Below are 15,734 nucleotides of genomic sequence, written 5' to 3' on the forward strand. Positions count from 1 at the left end.
GAAAATTATTCCAGCGCCGACTTCATAGTTTCCACGAGTCTCGCCCAAATTAGCAAAGCAAGGACCCAAAACACATGTTCTGTGTTTTGACAGCTGTTGTGGTGTGCATTTTAAAATGCTTTCAGAAAGTATTGCCTATGGCTATCTATTACACCCACAGCATGCGTATGTGAAAAATTGATGGTCCACGTGTGGGTGCACCTTTCTTCATGCGCACCACAATGCATTCAAATTTAGACAGCATATGATGAGATGCTGACCTACTCCACAAAAGCTCTAATTTATTTACATGATTCAACTCAACCAAACCCAAACTATGCCCAGGCACAAGAGAGACTAGCACTGTTGGCACAACAAAGCACGTTTAGTAAGTGGCCAAGAAAAATATATCAATGCTTTTCATTATATTGATATGAATTATGATACAAGAATTGACCATAGATGCACAAAGAGGGGGAAAATTGATTTATCGCCGCACACAGGACATATACTCAGACGAAAAACAATAATAAATTAGAGGGAAAACAAAAAGGGGGAACAACCGAACTCACCCAACCACCCAAATTAATGCAAGCACAGGCACACATCACTAACTCAACTAGCAGCAGTGGTACATAAGATACAACGCATACGAGAGGCACCTGATTGGGCTTCGTCGTCGTCGTCGTCGTCATTTTCATATTCAACACCATTATCATATTCATATTCTGAAATTGGTTCTCGGTGAGTGGCTCCAGCCCCTTTCTTACCATTAACAGTTTGCATGGAATCCTTAAGACAATCCATGTGATAAGCATGACAGCAAAAGAACACAATTACTGATACATTTTGTATTGAGAAAGGATCAAAACACATGCAACATCTTGCACCACCCCTAGTTTTTGACTTAACCTCCATGGTTCTAACACTCGGCACTTTTTCGGTTGCCTGAGAAGCCCTACTGCCAACTCTTTTTGCTCGTGCATCATCTTCTTCATTAGTCAAGCAAACTGCTCGCCTTGCTTCTTTGTAGTACTTAACCAAGAGATTTACAATATCAGCCTGTGTTTCGCAATACACTAAAATGAGATATCATTGCACGTTGTTTAGTTAGGATGAAATACTAAAACGTTATATCAGAGTACCTTCAGAATGTCATTGCACCCATGTCTAAGAGATGTTTCAGTCCTGTAATCAGTAATAATTTTCACCAGGCGATCTCTCAGACTGAAACATACCAAACACAAAAATTATAAAAATGAAGCAGAGCAACACCAAATTTTCGGGTTGTATTATTTCCAACCCCAAGCCAAATTATACCAATATGCATCACTCAATCTACGAAACTACGGCTCCACAGAGCATAAAAGAGGAAATATACAAGAGAACAGCCAAAAAAAAAAATTCAGTCAATACTAACCGAGGAATCTCTAAGCCATTGGGCACCATATTTACGATATATAGAGGATCGAGATTGCCAACAGTGTGCTCCAACAACACACCAACCTGCCCGTTGATGGAAGCAAGCTTAGGAAAACTTGGCATCATATTGTAAATATTTGCAAAATTGTCTGGTAAAATAGGTGATGTATACCATTTCAGGTTTGTTAAGGCATTGCTTAATCAACTCTTCCCAAAGTTCGTCATCATGCTGCATGTTAACAAATTCTACAGCCTGCAAACAACCAAAAAAAAAAAATAATCAACGCCGCAAGCCATCCAAGTTAAAACACAAAGTACCTCAATCAGCAAATGATTTAAAATACCTCTTCTATGTCCCCTAGTTTATTAATGATCACAGCTAGGGCATGTTTTGTATTCCCCATTCTTCCAAGAATGAACACCTGCTCCCGTAAAAGATCTCTCTTCACACAAATTTCATATGCCTAAGGTATAATTTCAATGGGTTAATTTATTGAAACATATGTATATACATATCAAATCATAATTTGAATATTCAATATTTCAAACCTTCTCAAGTGTGTAATGCTGACTACTACGAAGAAAAGGAAGTAGCATCTTCAGATCATAGTCGGCATAAAGCTCTACCTGTCAAAATGAAAATGGAATGATAGGATAGTAGACACAAAGCACAAACACACATGATAAGCCTGTAATAATTTTCACATTCTATACACAATAGAAATAAACTCTTTATTGTACAGAGGCTACCTTTTATGAATAATATTCTCCTCATACAATTTACAAACAAGTCGAACAAATTTATAAAGAAATGCCATGCAAAACCTTCATAGTATGAAGAGAACAAATTAGAAGCCACCGAGTCCCAGTATCCCTTCCAAAGTAGATCTTTTCATTAAACAGAATCAATTATTATTGAAAATTCCCCAAAAGTATTCCCATTACCTCATAATGGATTCCATAACCCCATTGATATATTTGCAAGTGCATTTGTATATTGTACATACAACTTACTTCAATGTTGCCCCTATCTAGAAATGATACAAATTATTCAATGTCTAAATAATAGTTGGAGCATTCCACCCACCACCCAAGAAAAAAATAAAAAATAAAATATATTTTTAAGGAAGTATATTATGAAAATCTTTCCGGAATATATATCAAATACACTAAGAGTGAAACACAATATGCCAATAATAATGACAGATACATAACAAAAAGGTTAATTTAGCACTTCAGTACCTGCATATCATGAAAATCTTTTCCAGCATGCAGATTTACTTCAAATAATGCATGCAGGTATAAATGCAAAAAATATCTCGAATCACACTTGTCCCTTGCATTGAGTAGCTGTGTCACAACTTCAGATGGAGTAATCAAGTCCTTGTTCTGGATCAACAAAGAGACTGCACGCTTGCAATCTAAGAGCATCAGTTGCACAACCTGTACAAGCAAACAAAGCAAATGAGTCAGGTGATAGTGCGATTAAACAAGTTTGAGAGAAACTCAAATAGAACAAATCATAGACTTTTCATTTCACAGGTTGATCTCATCACACATTGACATAAAATTAGCATTCAAATTTTTTTGAAACAGATGTCAGAATCTCCTCTGTTTGCAGCAAAAGTAACTAAAAACAACAGAACTCATAGAAGCCAAGAATTTGAATGAGTCATTTTGGCTTAATTTTGCATCACCATACCTTTTCACGAATGGCATCATGTAAGTTGTGTTTTTCAATGAAGTCAAATATATACGGCTTCATAAGCTGAAAATATAAAAGCAGAAAAATTAACAAAGATAGAAGCAAAAATTGTCAAAGTGCAAAACAGATGAAACACATTATATGCTTAAACAAATATAAATCCAAGGTAATAATCCCAGTGATGACTGCATTTGAACATAAGTTTGCTTGCAGGCAGATGTGCATCAGGAAACTTACATCAGCATAAAGTGAAAAAGCTTTCTCATATTGCCCATCAATAACATACAACTCCGCTAGTGCCTGATTGAAAAAAAGGGCCAGTGTGTTTAGAAACAGTTGCAATTGGAGGGGTTCACATCACAACATGATACATAAGTCAATATATAAACAGGGTTTAAACTAACCTCCTTGAGTGCATCGGTCATGGATGAAGAATTTAGCTGAGGTTCTATGGCAGATATAACAGGCAATGCAGAGTAAATCACAGGAGGCCAGGATTTAACAGTTGACAAAAGATACTTATGGAAAGATGGATTTGTTGCCAGTGCTACCAGTGCAACCTGTGCATAGGAAACAGAAAGATCTGGCACATGAGAAGTACAAACTACAGTAAACGGATTGCACATATCTTCATGGAATTTTTATGCAAACCTCATAAGCAGTATCCCTCAATCTTGGATTTTCTGTTGGCATGTATGGAACCAATACAGGAAGCTGACGAAGATGAGCAAAATGGAAAACCCATCTGCAAAGCAGCCCGCTCAAAGTATTAGCATGGAATCTATAGAAGATTTCTGAAAATAGAAAAAAAAAAATGCTACTACCTCTCCCATGCTGATGCCGATCCCCTTAATAATTTGGGACACAGAGATGCAGCTTCAGCATATTTCCTTTCAACAATCAAATGATCAAGATACCTAGATCCCACCTATGCTTATAGCAAAAAGTATAACAACTTAGCAAAGAAAATCATTAGGGCAACAATGCAATCAAACAGCATAAGTTACTCAACCATATTTAGAAAACTACAAGAAATCACAAGTAACTGCAGCAAGCATGCTGCCTAACTTATAAACCGAATATTCCCAGCACCAGATCTATGACGATAATTTCCTTGCCATGTAATTGGACATACATGAATTGACCCAATGCCAACCCCAAATAAAAAGAAAAGGCAAATGCACACCCAGTCTGCATCTGATTGTGAACATAGCCTGTTTTTTTTCTTTTCAGAAATTCTACCCTAGGTCAGTAGTGGATAAAATGAGGTAGACAATCCCCAAAAGTTCTCTATAAATCTTCATGCACATACATCTTCGGTGCTAATGACCTAGTGCTATATCCTGACTAACCACAAAATTGACAGCATTTATGACCTAAATAGAATAATTAAGGCATTAAAAATAATAAAGATTTTCCTTTCAATACAGATGGATGGATAGATCGATAGATTTATGAAATGACCAAGTTGACCATCTCAGGTTTGTAAGCTAATCTAGAATATGTCTAAGTAAAAAAATAACATAAAGCATTTATATAATACAGATTTATGTGTGGTAAGGATCCATGTTCATCCCAAGAATTGTCCAGTTTGTATGGACTCTTGCGGTAGAGGCAATAGGTCACGGGTTCAAGATCGGGAGATACGTCGAATGGGGGTAGGGAGAGGTGAGTGCAAGGTGACTAAAAAAGCTTACTTTCATTATCATTCCTGATAAGAATTTTTCTTTCTTATTAAGATATATGGTAACAAAGATAATCCAAATCAATTAGTTAAATTACCTCGTCAAGGAGTTCACTCCGTCCTTGGCCTGCTTCAACTGCTGCTAATGCTTTTTCATGCCACCCATGTTCAAGAAGCCAAGCAATATGATCTTCAGCATCCCTAACAACCGTACATCCATGAGGTTCGATCAATTCAAAGAGTAAAATACACACACACACACACACAACAAAAAGTTTTGTACATGATAACACTAGAGAGAGAGAGAGGTTAAAAGTTGCTATCAGTGGGATCAACACTATTCCATTTCAGAAAACAATTTCAATCCTCTATTGTTTCATCATGATATTATTTTTCTTATTTCTACGACTGCAATTAATTTCTAAGTTTTTGCTTCAACTCTCCGTAATCCTAGAATTGAACATGAGCATAGGGATGGCAAGAGGCGGGCTTGGGCCGGGCTTTTTCAAACCCAGGCTCAAGCCCACTTTAAGATAAGTATGAAGGCTGGGCTTGGGCTTTTATTTTTTTTAATTTTTTAAATTGTTGCAAATTTGAAATGAGTTAATAGTCAACAAGTTGTTAAAATCATAAATAAATTAAAGAAAACGAATATTTCAAAGTAAAAAACAAATAAAAGTTTAGAAATTTAATTTTTTTAAAACTTAATTCTCTAATTCAAGCACTCTCTTAACTAATTAACGCATAAGAAAGGGTCTAGAATTATAATTTTAACTTTTCTGAATCATCATTGATTTATAAATTAAGAATTTAAGCTTTCTTTTTCTATTTTTATGTTATTTTTTCAATTTTAATTATATTATTCTAATTTATAAATTATTTTTTTTAAATAGTGGGCTTGGGCCTGGCCGGAACTTTTTTTCTTGAGCCCTTATCCAAGCCCTCAAGTGTCAGGGCCGGGCAGGCTTTTTTGCCCACCCTACTTAGGATGCCCCGTGGGCTTCATCTTGCCCCTGGTGGCCGTGAAGGAAAAATTATATAGAGAAATGTTTTACTTTAGCTTTATCTGAGTCCTGGAATTTTCGGATTCTATTTGACCTGTTTAAGGAAGGGAAACGAATTACAGTGCTCTTTTGCTGCTGGCTTATGACTCTAGATAGCATGTTCTTCTGAGTAATCTGTTTGACTTTATATCCAAAATTATTTCTCCTTAATAATATTTCACAATATCTTGCTGGTGTCTGGGAACATTCACTTATCTATGCTCCCTCTATCAAGCTGACTCTCACACTGGAACTCTTAGACTATTGTTGTTTTTAAGCTTGCCAATATCATATGGTCCTGGGCTATATCCTTGTATGAATCTGTAAGGAGAATTAGATTTAAGGCTTGTTTCTGTGTTTGTGCTCATCAGTATTTCTCAAAATTACTAGACCTCATTTTCTAAGGCAATAGACAAAGGGCCAATTAACATTTTCCCTATATCAGGAGCACCTAAATTAGACTGATGCCAAGTATCATGCATACTCTTAACAAATCAAAAATTAAAACACATTTCCATATGAACCTATGAGTGGCTGAAACCTCATTACTGACCTGGGTTTTGCAATGACTACATCCTTCGGGGATACAATATAATACAATGGTTCATCACCAGCAGCCCATTGCCCTCCAGCATAGCTGCTACCTAATGCATGCAAAAAAGTATTACAACTAATTGAATTTCAATTTTCTGATATACACACAATATAAATCTCAATAATGAATATTTAACCTGAAAAAGGAGCATGAGCAAGGGAATAGTCCTTCGCCTTGTAATGCTCAAAGCCAAGTACTGGTAGGGCATCGGTTGTAAGTTCATCATTATTCCATGTAACTATACGTACTTCAGGTCTCTGAGCATTCCCCTGCTTATAATAGATTCACAAAACTCAGATTTGAAATTTCAAGCATGCTAACATCTTTAAAATAAAAATAAATAAAAACAAGGCAGATCGATTTGAAGACAAAACAAAATAAACACCAAGGACCATAACAACTTGGCAGGTAAAAAGCAATAGTTAATAATTTCTCAGTCCATGCAAATAAAGAATCCCATAACAAAAAGGTAGCCCCGGACTGATATCCCAAAAAATACTACTAAAAATAAAAGAACAGTACTATATATTTCCTGTAATCAGGGGGGGGAAAGGGGGCTGAAATATAAAAAGAACAATATTAGGGGTATCTTCGTGAGCAGTAGGAATTTCTTTCAAACATGAAAGCATTTAAGTCATTGCCTAAAATTACTATTTCTTCAAAGGTTGGTGATAGTTCAAAGAGTCTAAAAATAACCATTAAAACCACAAGTAGCGACAAACACATCAATCATTAAAAATTCAAAAAATTTGCATCTCAAAGAGAAATTGAATTGAAAATTTAAAGGGATCATGCTAAATATATTTCCAAAATGTGATCAGAAAATACCTGTCGTGATGGAAGAGTGCTACTAAATTCCTTTTCTCCATCTTCCTCTCCAGGAATATAAGCCAGAACAACCAAACAATCACCAAATGGAGCTATTCCTGAAATATAATAGCTGGTCTGAAAAGATGCCACTATGTCCACCTGGTTCATGCCAACATGCCTATATGTCCCATTTGCAACATTACTCTGATTTGTTTTAATTGATGCAATTTTGATATACGTGCCCCAACCAATGACCAAGAGAGTGTCATCCTGAATGTGACGGAAACACAGGAAGCAATGGCATCAATTCTTTAAGGGAAAATAAAAGTTAGAGAAACAATTTGCTGGACCTGTTTAGAATTGCAGTGAACCTGCTTAACGCACATGCAAAATCCAATTTGATTTAAACGAATATAAGTTCCCAAAATAGTTTTTCTAGCTCCCAGGAAATCGCAGAAATCCACCAAGAAGTAGCACCTGCTTGATAAGTGAGCACAAATTCTATTCACCTTTGACTAACCTGCCAAACTAAATGAGGAAGCAAGAGCTCAGGACGTGGGCTTCCTCGTGGCCTTTCAATAAATGTTATACGCTGATCATTGGCAGCATCATAAACTTTTACACCCGCATCATTGGCCCAAGCAATGAGACTGGTCCTCCACTTCACCACATGAATTGGACCTTCACCAGAGTGCAAAACCTAGGAATAGAGCATTTTGCAGTTGAGAAACCTAAGGGTTTATGGGTAATTTACATAAGCTACTGGTCTACAAAGTAGTACAAACCTGGTCTCGGTAGCCTAGCCACTTTTTTGAATTTAAATATAAATGACCTGCTAAGCCTCCAGCAACAAATCTTCTAGACATTTTCCTGGTATAATCTGGGTCCAGTGAAATGGCCTTCATTGGGCGATGATAATCGAACTTCATTTTTTCATCAGTGAAAAGGCTATTTATCACAACAGAACCATCATCCGAACAACTTCCTACATATTCGCCATCTACATCAAAGCTAAGGTCGTTGACAGCAGCAGTATGAGCAGGAAACTCCTTAACCTGTATAGAAAAAGATTTAATTCCGTATAATCAAACCAAAAGCAAGGTGACTCTGCCCATATCAATCAGTCACCAAAGCCAACCATCAACATTGATGTAGCTAAAAACAAATAGCATTTGGGAAAAAAGGAGCACAAGGGAAGAAATTAACATCTGCTTATAACAAGAGTAACAGGAGCTAAAACAACATTTCTCGTGATTCAGTAAGTTTAAAACTAAAAATGAGAGTGACCATAAATCAGCAACCAGCATTCACTTCCAAGTAATTTCATCCCCTCCTTTTCATGACTCAACCAAAATTCACCTCTGTCCATGAGGACCACTCAAATGCCTAAAAATTCCAGCAATACATTAATGCCAGTAAGAACAACCAATATGGCTCATGACTGGCACATGAACTAGAAAATGGAAGACCAAACAGACTGAGCTTCACCCATTGAGAATACAAAATTATTAGTGATTCTAAAATTACACTAGAAACAGACCCTTTCTGAGTAAAATGTCTATTGTCTAGCTTGTGCTACAGAGTTTTGATGCCATTAAAAGAGCTTCTAAAGAGCTATCAGGACCATCTTAAATTTGTTGGATAAACAGATGATATGTTCATCCTTAGGATGAAACCTTTTGGAGAAACACTAGTTAAGTGCTCTTCCAGCAGAAATCATATTGTGAGTCAAAAAAGGCACTTGATTTGCTTTCCAGAAAAGCATTCCATAGGTGCTTCTACAAACAACTCTTTCTATTGGTTACGCAAAAATCAGTTTCACTTGAAACAGCTTTATACAAAAGCTCTACCAAAAGCACCTTCAATTTAACACACAAGTCGAATTTAAGCTCATTGCGAACAGCATCACATCACTCAGCTCAAATCAACGCATTCTCCTCAACAGTTAAGTTTAAACAAAACACTAAAATACAAAAAATAAATAAATCCAATCAAAATTCCGATCCAGCAAACGAGACAAATTCCTTCGACTTACCTGATTCCCCAAAAAATCAAGAATATGAACTGTGCCGGCGTGAGTACCGAGAGCGATCATCCGTTCAGCTACAGCAACGCACGAAGCGGCGTCGTTTGCCAAAAGAGAAGGTAAGCTGCCTCCCATTCTTTGATACTTGAGCCTTGGCTCTTCCTCCTCCTCCTCTTCTTCTTCTTCTTCATCTTCGTCTTCTTCTTCTTCTTCTTCTCTCTCGTCGTCGCCTTCGACGCCGTTTTCCGCCGGAAACGGAGCCATTTGTACGGTGACTTTCGTCAGGTTCGTGCGGTTCGGAGCGAAAAATTAAATATAATGAATAATAATAGAATGATTGAGAAAGAATGGAAGGGAAGGGAAGATCGGTTAATTTACTAATTCGCCCTTTTTTAGAATTAAATTGAGTTTAACGGCTGTTTAAAGCTATTAATTTGCTGGACAACAAAGAGTGATTACGTTTGATGGTTGCCACTTGTACAGGTGTTCTGTTTCTTCTTCAGCATCTTTCGTTTCTCTCTTCCTTCAGTTTGGGAGTTTCCCATTCTCCTCCTAACTTTTCATTACTCGGTTTGAGATTTATACGACGTGTCGTTATGTGCACCTGTGTAATTTTGTGGTCTCTTCAGTCTTCATTTTGGGTGACTTTTTTATAAAAATAAACCATTTTTAAAAAATCGAATTAAGGCATTGGTTTGGTTTAATGATTTTTTATAAGGTAGCTGCTGCGTTAGAGTAGTTCTAACATGGAGCAAATTGCAGAATCGTTGGATGTACGTAGTTGAATTTAAAAATAATAATAATAATAATGTACATCTAACAATTTTAGAAGTTATTCTATTTTAAAATTGCTATAAGATAGTTGAACCATATTCATAAACTAGAAAATAGAACCGCACTTCACACAGCTTTGAAAAAAAATTTTAGTATTATCCTTTTTTTTTTTACTTTACACTTGATGAAACTGATAAAATATATGAATTAATTTTTTTTAAGTTGATGTAGCCTTATAAAAAACAAAAAAATAGAGTTCATATTTTTATTTTGTACACACACAATTGGAATGAATAAAATCAATTTATAATATATTCTCTCATTTTATTTTTTATCTTGCGTTGCTTCTTTATTTGTATTGTTGGTTAATAGCTTTTTTTATTTTTTTTAAGGCTGGCTTATCTTAAAAAAAATCAATTCATATTTTTTATCAGTTTCATCAAGTGTAAAGTAAAAAAAAAATGACAATACTAAATTTTTTTTTCAAAGTCGCGTGAAACGCGATTCTATTATATAATAAATAGAATATATTTCACTAATGTTTGTAAAAATTAGTAGGTAAAATATGTATGCGATTTAAGTAAGCAATAGGTGTGAGATAGATAGATTATGTGGTTAAAAAGAATTAAAAGATCAAATTGTGTGGTGAAAAGTAAAAAAGCCTAAGTCCGTGGCTGCTATTATTAAAGTAAATCAAGCCCCAGTGATAGCCAAAAAAAAAAAGGTAGTATTTCAGTTACAACAAGATAAAATAAATTAATTCAGTAAATAATTTCGTTTCAAATTTCTCCTACTAACATGGTCTTAGACTCTGAAGCGACATCGACGCTAATCAACTCATTTGTGAATAAATTATAGCGACACGGAAAAGAAATGCTTTTTCTAAGCACTGGGAAACTCAATTCGAATAGAACTTCCAATGGGTCTATGTGTCAAGGAAGCGAAACTCGGCTCGATGGATTCGAAGTTATCAACATTTAGTTCAAGTTTTCCAAAATTGAAATGCCAAACACTAAAGTTATTTATGAGTAAATCGACAATTTTTAATTTCCTACTAACTAAGAAAATTTATACATTGAAAATGATCATACAAATCTGTTTTTTACTATTATACATTTATACCCTTTGACTTTAATAACTAAGAAAATTTGAATTCAAAGGTTTAAAATAATTGCAAATAATTTTTTTTCAAAATAAAATAAATGCAAGTATTTTAAATATATTTGACTTTTCATCTTCTCATAATTAATTTGATTATTATTACACAATAACAATTATGTAAAGGTTTTAATTAGGCATATTCTTTGTAATGAACATCCAAGGGGGAGTGTTATGAATTTATTAAAATAAATGTGGATATTCATAACATATATCTCTTAGTCTCCTAACTATCTCCCATTAGCAACATTTAGCTTCCCTATAACTCCCACTATCTCACAAGGAATTATGATCCATAATTTTTCATTAATTTCATGGAGTGATTATGTAACTATAAAATGAGAGCTCATCTTTTTGTTTTATACACATACAATTGGAATGAATAAAATCACTCTATAATATATTCTCTCATTTTATTCTTTATTTTGTGTTGTTTCTTTATTTGTATTGTTGGCTAATATTTTTTTTTTGTTTTTTATAAGACTGCCTCATCTTAAAAAAAATCAATTCATATTTTTTTTATCAGTTTCATCAAGTATAAAGTAAGAAAAAAAGATAATACTAAATTCTTTTTTCAAAGCCGCATGAAGCGCGGTTTTATTTTCTAGTAGATAGATAGATATCAGGCCAATAATCATATTATAATAATATTAATTCCTTGATTATCAATCAATTAATTCATATTTTGTTTGAAGGGACATTTTAAAAAAATTAAGAAAAATGTGAATCACTGTTTATCACTTAGAGAATTAGTAGTTTGTTAATTTGTATTAAGTTATAAGAGATAAAAATAAAAAATATATATTTACCCATTTATTTATGACTTGTTGATTCTAAATTCATCAAATAAATAACATTAGTATATCTTTATAGAATACATAAATCGTATCGTTTATATATTCGAAACATAAATGTAATGATATTGGACTCTAGAATAAAATTCATATTTTTTTCTTAAAATATAATGGATTCATAAATCACAAATTAATATTTCAACCTATTTCCCTTAAAATTCAAATTTGGGTGGTCAGAAGCATGAAACTGTTTGATAATAACAATTACAAAAAGCGAGCTAAAAATGATGATGACAACAATAATAACAATGGGAAATTTACAAAAATAGCCAAAAAAATTAGTCATTTTTCAACTTTAACCCTTCAAACTTTTTTCTATCATAACTAGCCAAACACCCTATTTTTGGACTACATTACCCTCATCATTTTCATCAAATTTACAAAGGCATGCCACTTTCCCTTATTAATTCCAGCACTTCCACCATTTTTTTCTTTTCAACTTAACAAATTTCATCACTCAACAAACTTCATTACTCTCAATAAATTAGCAAATTTCATCAAACAAGTATTACATAATTGAAGATATAATTATCAATTGGAAAGCTTCTTAAGGTTAGTTTATACTCTTACCATAACCTAAACTTTTAATCTATTGATTTTATCATTTGAGTTCGAAATTGATGTGAGTTTTTATTGCAAATGTTGTTATTTTTCATTAACAAAACAATGTGACTTGTTAAAGTAGTTAGTTTGAGTTGAGAAATGAAAATCAATCATTGAAACCCCTGAAAAATCGAGTGAAACAGAAGCCCAGAACAAGTGAGACAGGCACCTGTCTCACATAAATCTACTGGTTTTATGTGAGACAGGCACCTGTCTCACTTGCCTGTCTCACCAAAATATGTGCGACAGGCAAGTGGGATAGGCGTGTGAGACAGGCGCCTGTCTCACTTGTTACCACTGGTTTTATGTGAGACAGGCAAGTGGGACAGGCGCCTGTCTCACTTGTTACCACTGGTTTTATGTGAGACAGGCAAGTGGGACAGGCGCCTGTCTCACATAAATTTGCTGGTTTTATGTGAGACAGGCACCTGTCCCACTGCCTGTCTCACTAAATTTAAGTTATTTTCCGAAAGTAATAACTTCGGCTACATATGTCCGTTTTAGGCGTATAATATATCATTTCGAAGCTTACGATGAGACGAAGTAAATCAAAAATTGTATACTTCATATCATCCACATAAATGTACTGCATATTCATTTTTACTAGGTTTTGTAGCGTGAAATCTTATCTCGTTTGCTCTCTCCTTTTTTTTTAGGTTTAATGGATTCCGTTGTATTTCAATTATGTTATGACGGTTGGTGGGAGACATTAGCAGATGGCCGTACGGAGTACGTGAATGCGAAGAATACAGCATTTTTAGTTCGGAAAGATTGTACGTTTGAGCAATTTATGGCAAGGGTGTATGAAGTTTTACAGATAAATCCTATTGAATATAGTTTGTCGATGAAGACAACTTTGAGATCTAGTAACACAATGTATCGTGCATGTTCACTACCTATGGATATATTTAATGATGAAATGGTTAATGTTGTGCTGCACATGGCCTCTGATGTGGTCAATTATGGATGCATCCCTATATTTGTCACCACACATCCTCGAGTTCCGGCCGAAAATCCTGAGCCACTTGTGGAAAGTGAAAGTTCGTTTAGAGCAAACGAGTCTGTCCCTGATATTGAGGAAGAGGTGTTACCACAACAAATGTCGTTCCAACAACATTACTCACCAGTCAACGAAAACAATGACACTATTGATGATAATGGCATTACGATAGCGGATGTTGAAGATAATGTGTTACCATTAGGGACATTGTTAGGGCAACATTACTCTCCATTTCAAAATAATGAGTTCCGCAGTTATGATGATCCTGGTTATAACACCAACAACACAGAAGCTGATAATGTGCAAGGCATGAACTCCAATACTGAAGTTGATGATAGGGACACTGGTCATTCCGATATTCCTATCAATAATGAGGATGAGCATCAGTATGATATTCCTATTAACAATAGAGAGAATCGACCTATTCCTCCGATGGCCCGTTCGAGGAGGAGGACAACAATTGATCCTCTGGTGAGTCTTGCTCCAGTTTTGCCTTCAAACTTGGTTGCTCCAGACTTAGTTAGAAGCTGTAATTCTGCCGACATTGGTGTGAGAAAGTTGTTCGTTGAGAAGAATGAGTTAATACTGGAATTGCGCAAAGTGGCCTTGCGGGAAAAATTTGATTTCAAGATTGCACGGTCCACAACGACACGCTTTGAGGCTCATTGTTCTTCGGAATCATGTAATTGGCGTCTTCGCGCAACAAGAGGTTCGGATGAGCATAATGTTCCTTGGGTAGTGAGAAGAGTTGACAATGTTCATACGTGCTCTAATGAGGTTTTGCCTAGTGGCCTCCGCCAAGTTAGGAGTCGGGTTGTTGGCCATCTTATTGCGGATAAATTTATTCAGGATAAACGGATATACACGCCGAATGACATTAGAACAGACATGCAGCAAGAATACGGGGTCCAGTTAACATATCAGCAAGCATATCGGGCTAAAGAAGTCGGTCTTGAAATAGTACGAGGGAACCCTGCAGAGTCATACAACCTACTTCCCAAATACTCTCACGTTTTGACCAAAGCGAATGAGGGCACAGTGACACACCTCCAGCGGGATGGAGATGATAATTTCTTATACTACTTTGTTGCGCTTGGATCTTCCATTAAGGGCTTCACACAGTACATAAGGCCTGTGATTGCTGTAGATGGCACTCATTTGAAGGGGCTATATCGTGGAAGCATGTTTGTAGCAACATGTTTGGATGGTAATAATCAACTGTATCCGTTAGCTATTGGGGTCATGGATTCAGAAAACAATGATGCTTGGGAATGGTTTATGACGAAGTTACACGGAGTGATTGGCGATAGGCCAGAGTTAGTATTTATCTCTGATCGATGCACTGCCATCAAGCGAGCCGTTTTAAAAGCATTTCACACTGCTAGTCATGGAGTTTGTTTTTACCATGTCAAAGGCAACATTAAGTCTAAATTCAGGATGTCCAAAGCTATTTGGGATCAATTCGAGCCAGCTTTTATTAATGCAGCAAAGGCATATGGACACGAAGAATTTAAAAGACAACTTGAAGGGTTGTGGATGCTCCACTCGGCCGCGGCTGATTACTTAGAGAATAATGTGGGCACGTGTAATTGGGCAAGGTCCGAATTTGAAGGTAGGAGATACAGCATACTTACCACCAACATTGCAGAAAGCGTGAATTCTTTAATGAGGGAACCGCGAAAATTTCCTATTACTCATCTTGTTGATCACTTTAGAAAAACATTACAGCAATGGTTTTATGATAGGAAAATTGTCGCTGAATCGATGAGCACTCGTCTAACGACGTGGGCAGATGAGATAGTCGGCGAAAGGAGAATTTTGGCCGAAAGAATGACCGTTCGGCCAGTGTCTCAGCATCGATTTCATGTTTTGGGCGGTGGTATGAAGGAAGGGATAGTTGACATTCATGAAAGAACTTGCTCCTCGCGCGAGCCTAGCGCAACTCGCTCGCGCGCGAGGTGCGCACGCCGCGCGCATCTCGCGTGCGACGCAGCGCCTGTCGCACGCGAGATGCGCACGTTGCGCCCATCTCGCGCGCGAGGGCGCGGCCGCGCGCGAGCGAGTTGCGCTAGGCTCGCGCG

At 36.0% G+C, this 15,734-nt stretch overlaps 2 protein-coding genes across 2 annotated transcripts; one reads left to right on the forward strand and one right to left on the reverse strand.

Annotated features, from left to right (window-relative positions):
* Positions 1-385: 385 nt before the first annotated feature.
* On the reverse strand, positions 386-9,823 carry LOC102622104 (vacuolar protein sorting-associated protein 41 homolog). Its single transcript, XM_006487920.4, has 19 exons — positions 9,274-9,823; positions 8,024-8,293; positions 7,759-7,938; positions 7,257-7,508; positions 6,565-6,697; positions 6,387-6,477; positions 4,889-4,991; positions 3,931-4,034; positions 3,758-3,851; positions 3,511-3,666; positions 3,344-3,406; positions 3,104-3,169; positions 2,644-2,844; positions 1,951-2,028; positions 1,746-1,865; positions 1,574-1,654; positions 1,400-1,485; positions 1,125-1,206; positions 386-1,041 (listed from the first exon to the last, which is right to left on the reverse strand). The coding sequence occupies exons 1-19, from the start codon at positions 9,526-9,528 to the stop codon at positions 595-597; spliced, it is 2,862 nt and encodes a 953-aa protein (XP_006487983.1). The 5' UTR covers positions 9,529-9,823; the 3' UTR covers positions 386-594.
* Positions 9,824-12,515: 2,692 nt separating this feature from the next.
* Positions 12,516-15,395, forward strand: LOC127899418 (uncharacterized). Its single transcript, XM_052432802.1, has 3 exons — positions 12,516-12,602; positions 13,310-15,265; positions 15,382-15,395. The coding sequence occupies exons 2-3, from the start codon at positions 13,315-13,317 to the stop codon at positions 15,393-15,395; spliced, it is 1,965 nt and encodes a 654-aa protein (XP_052288762.1). The 5' UTR covers positions 12,516-12,602; positions 13,310-13,314.
* The last annotated feature ends 339 nt before the right edge of the window (positions 15,396-15,734 follow it).

The sequence above is a fragment of the Citrus sinensis genome, chromosome 8 (assembly GCF_022201045.2).
Source record: "Citrus sinensis cultivar Valencia sweet orange chromosome 8, DVS_A1.0, whole genome shotgun sequence".
Classification (NCBI taxonomy): Eukaryota; Viridiplantae; Streptophyta; class Magnoliopsida; order Sapindales; family Rutaceae; genus Citrus; species Citrus sinensis.

Coding starts and splice junctions, on each gene's coding strand:
- LOC102622104 (XM_006487920.4), bottom strand. CDS start 9,528: ATGGCTCCGTTTCCGGCGGAAAACGGCGTCGAAGGCGACGACGAGAGA. Junction 1,486..1,573: donor GCCTTAACAAACCTGAAATG/GTATACATCACC, acceptor ATCAACGGGCAG/GTTGGTGTGTTGTTGGAGCA. Junction 1,042..1,124: donor GGTGCAATGACATTCTGAAG/GTACTCTGATAT, acceptor TGCGAAACACAG/GCTGATATTGTAAATCTCTT.
- LOC127899418 (XM_052432802.1), top strand. CDS start 13,315: ATGGATTCCGTTGTATTTCAATTATGTTATGACGGTTGGTGGGAGACA.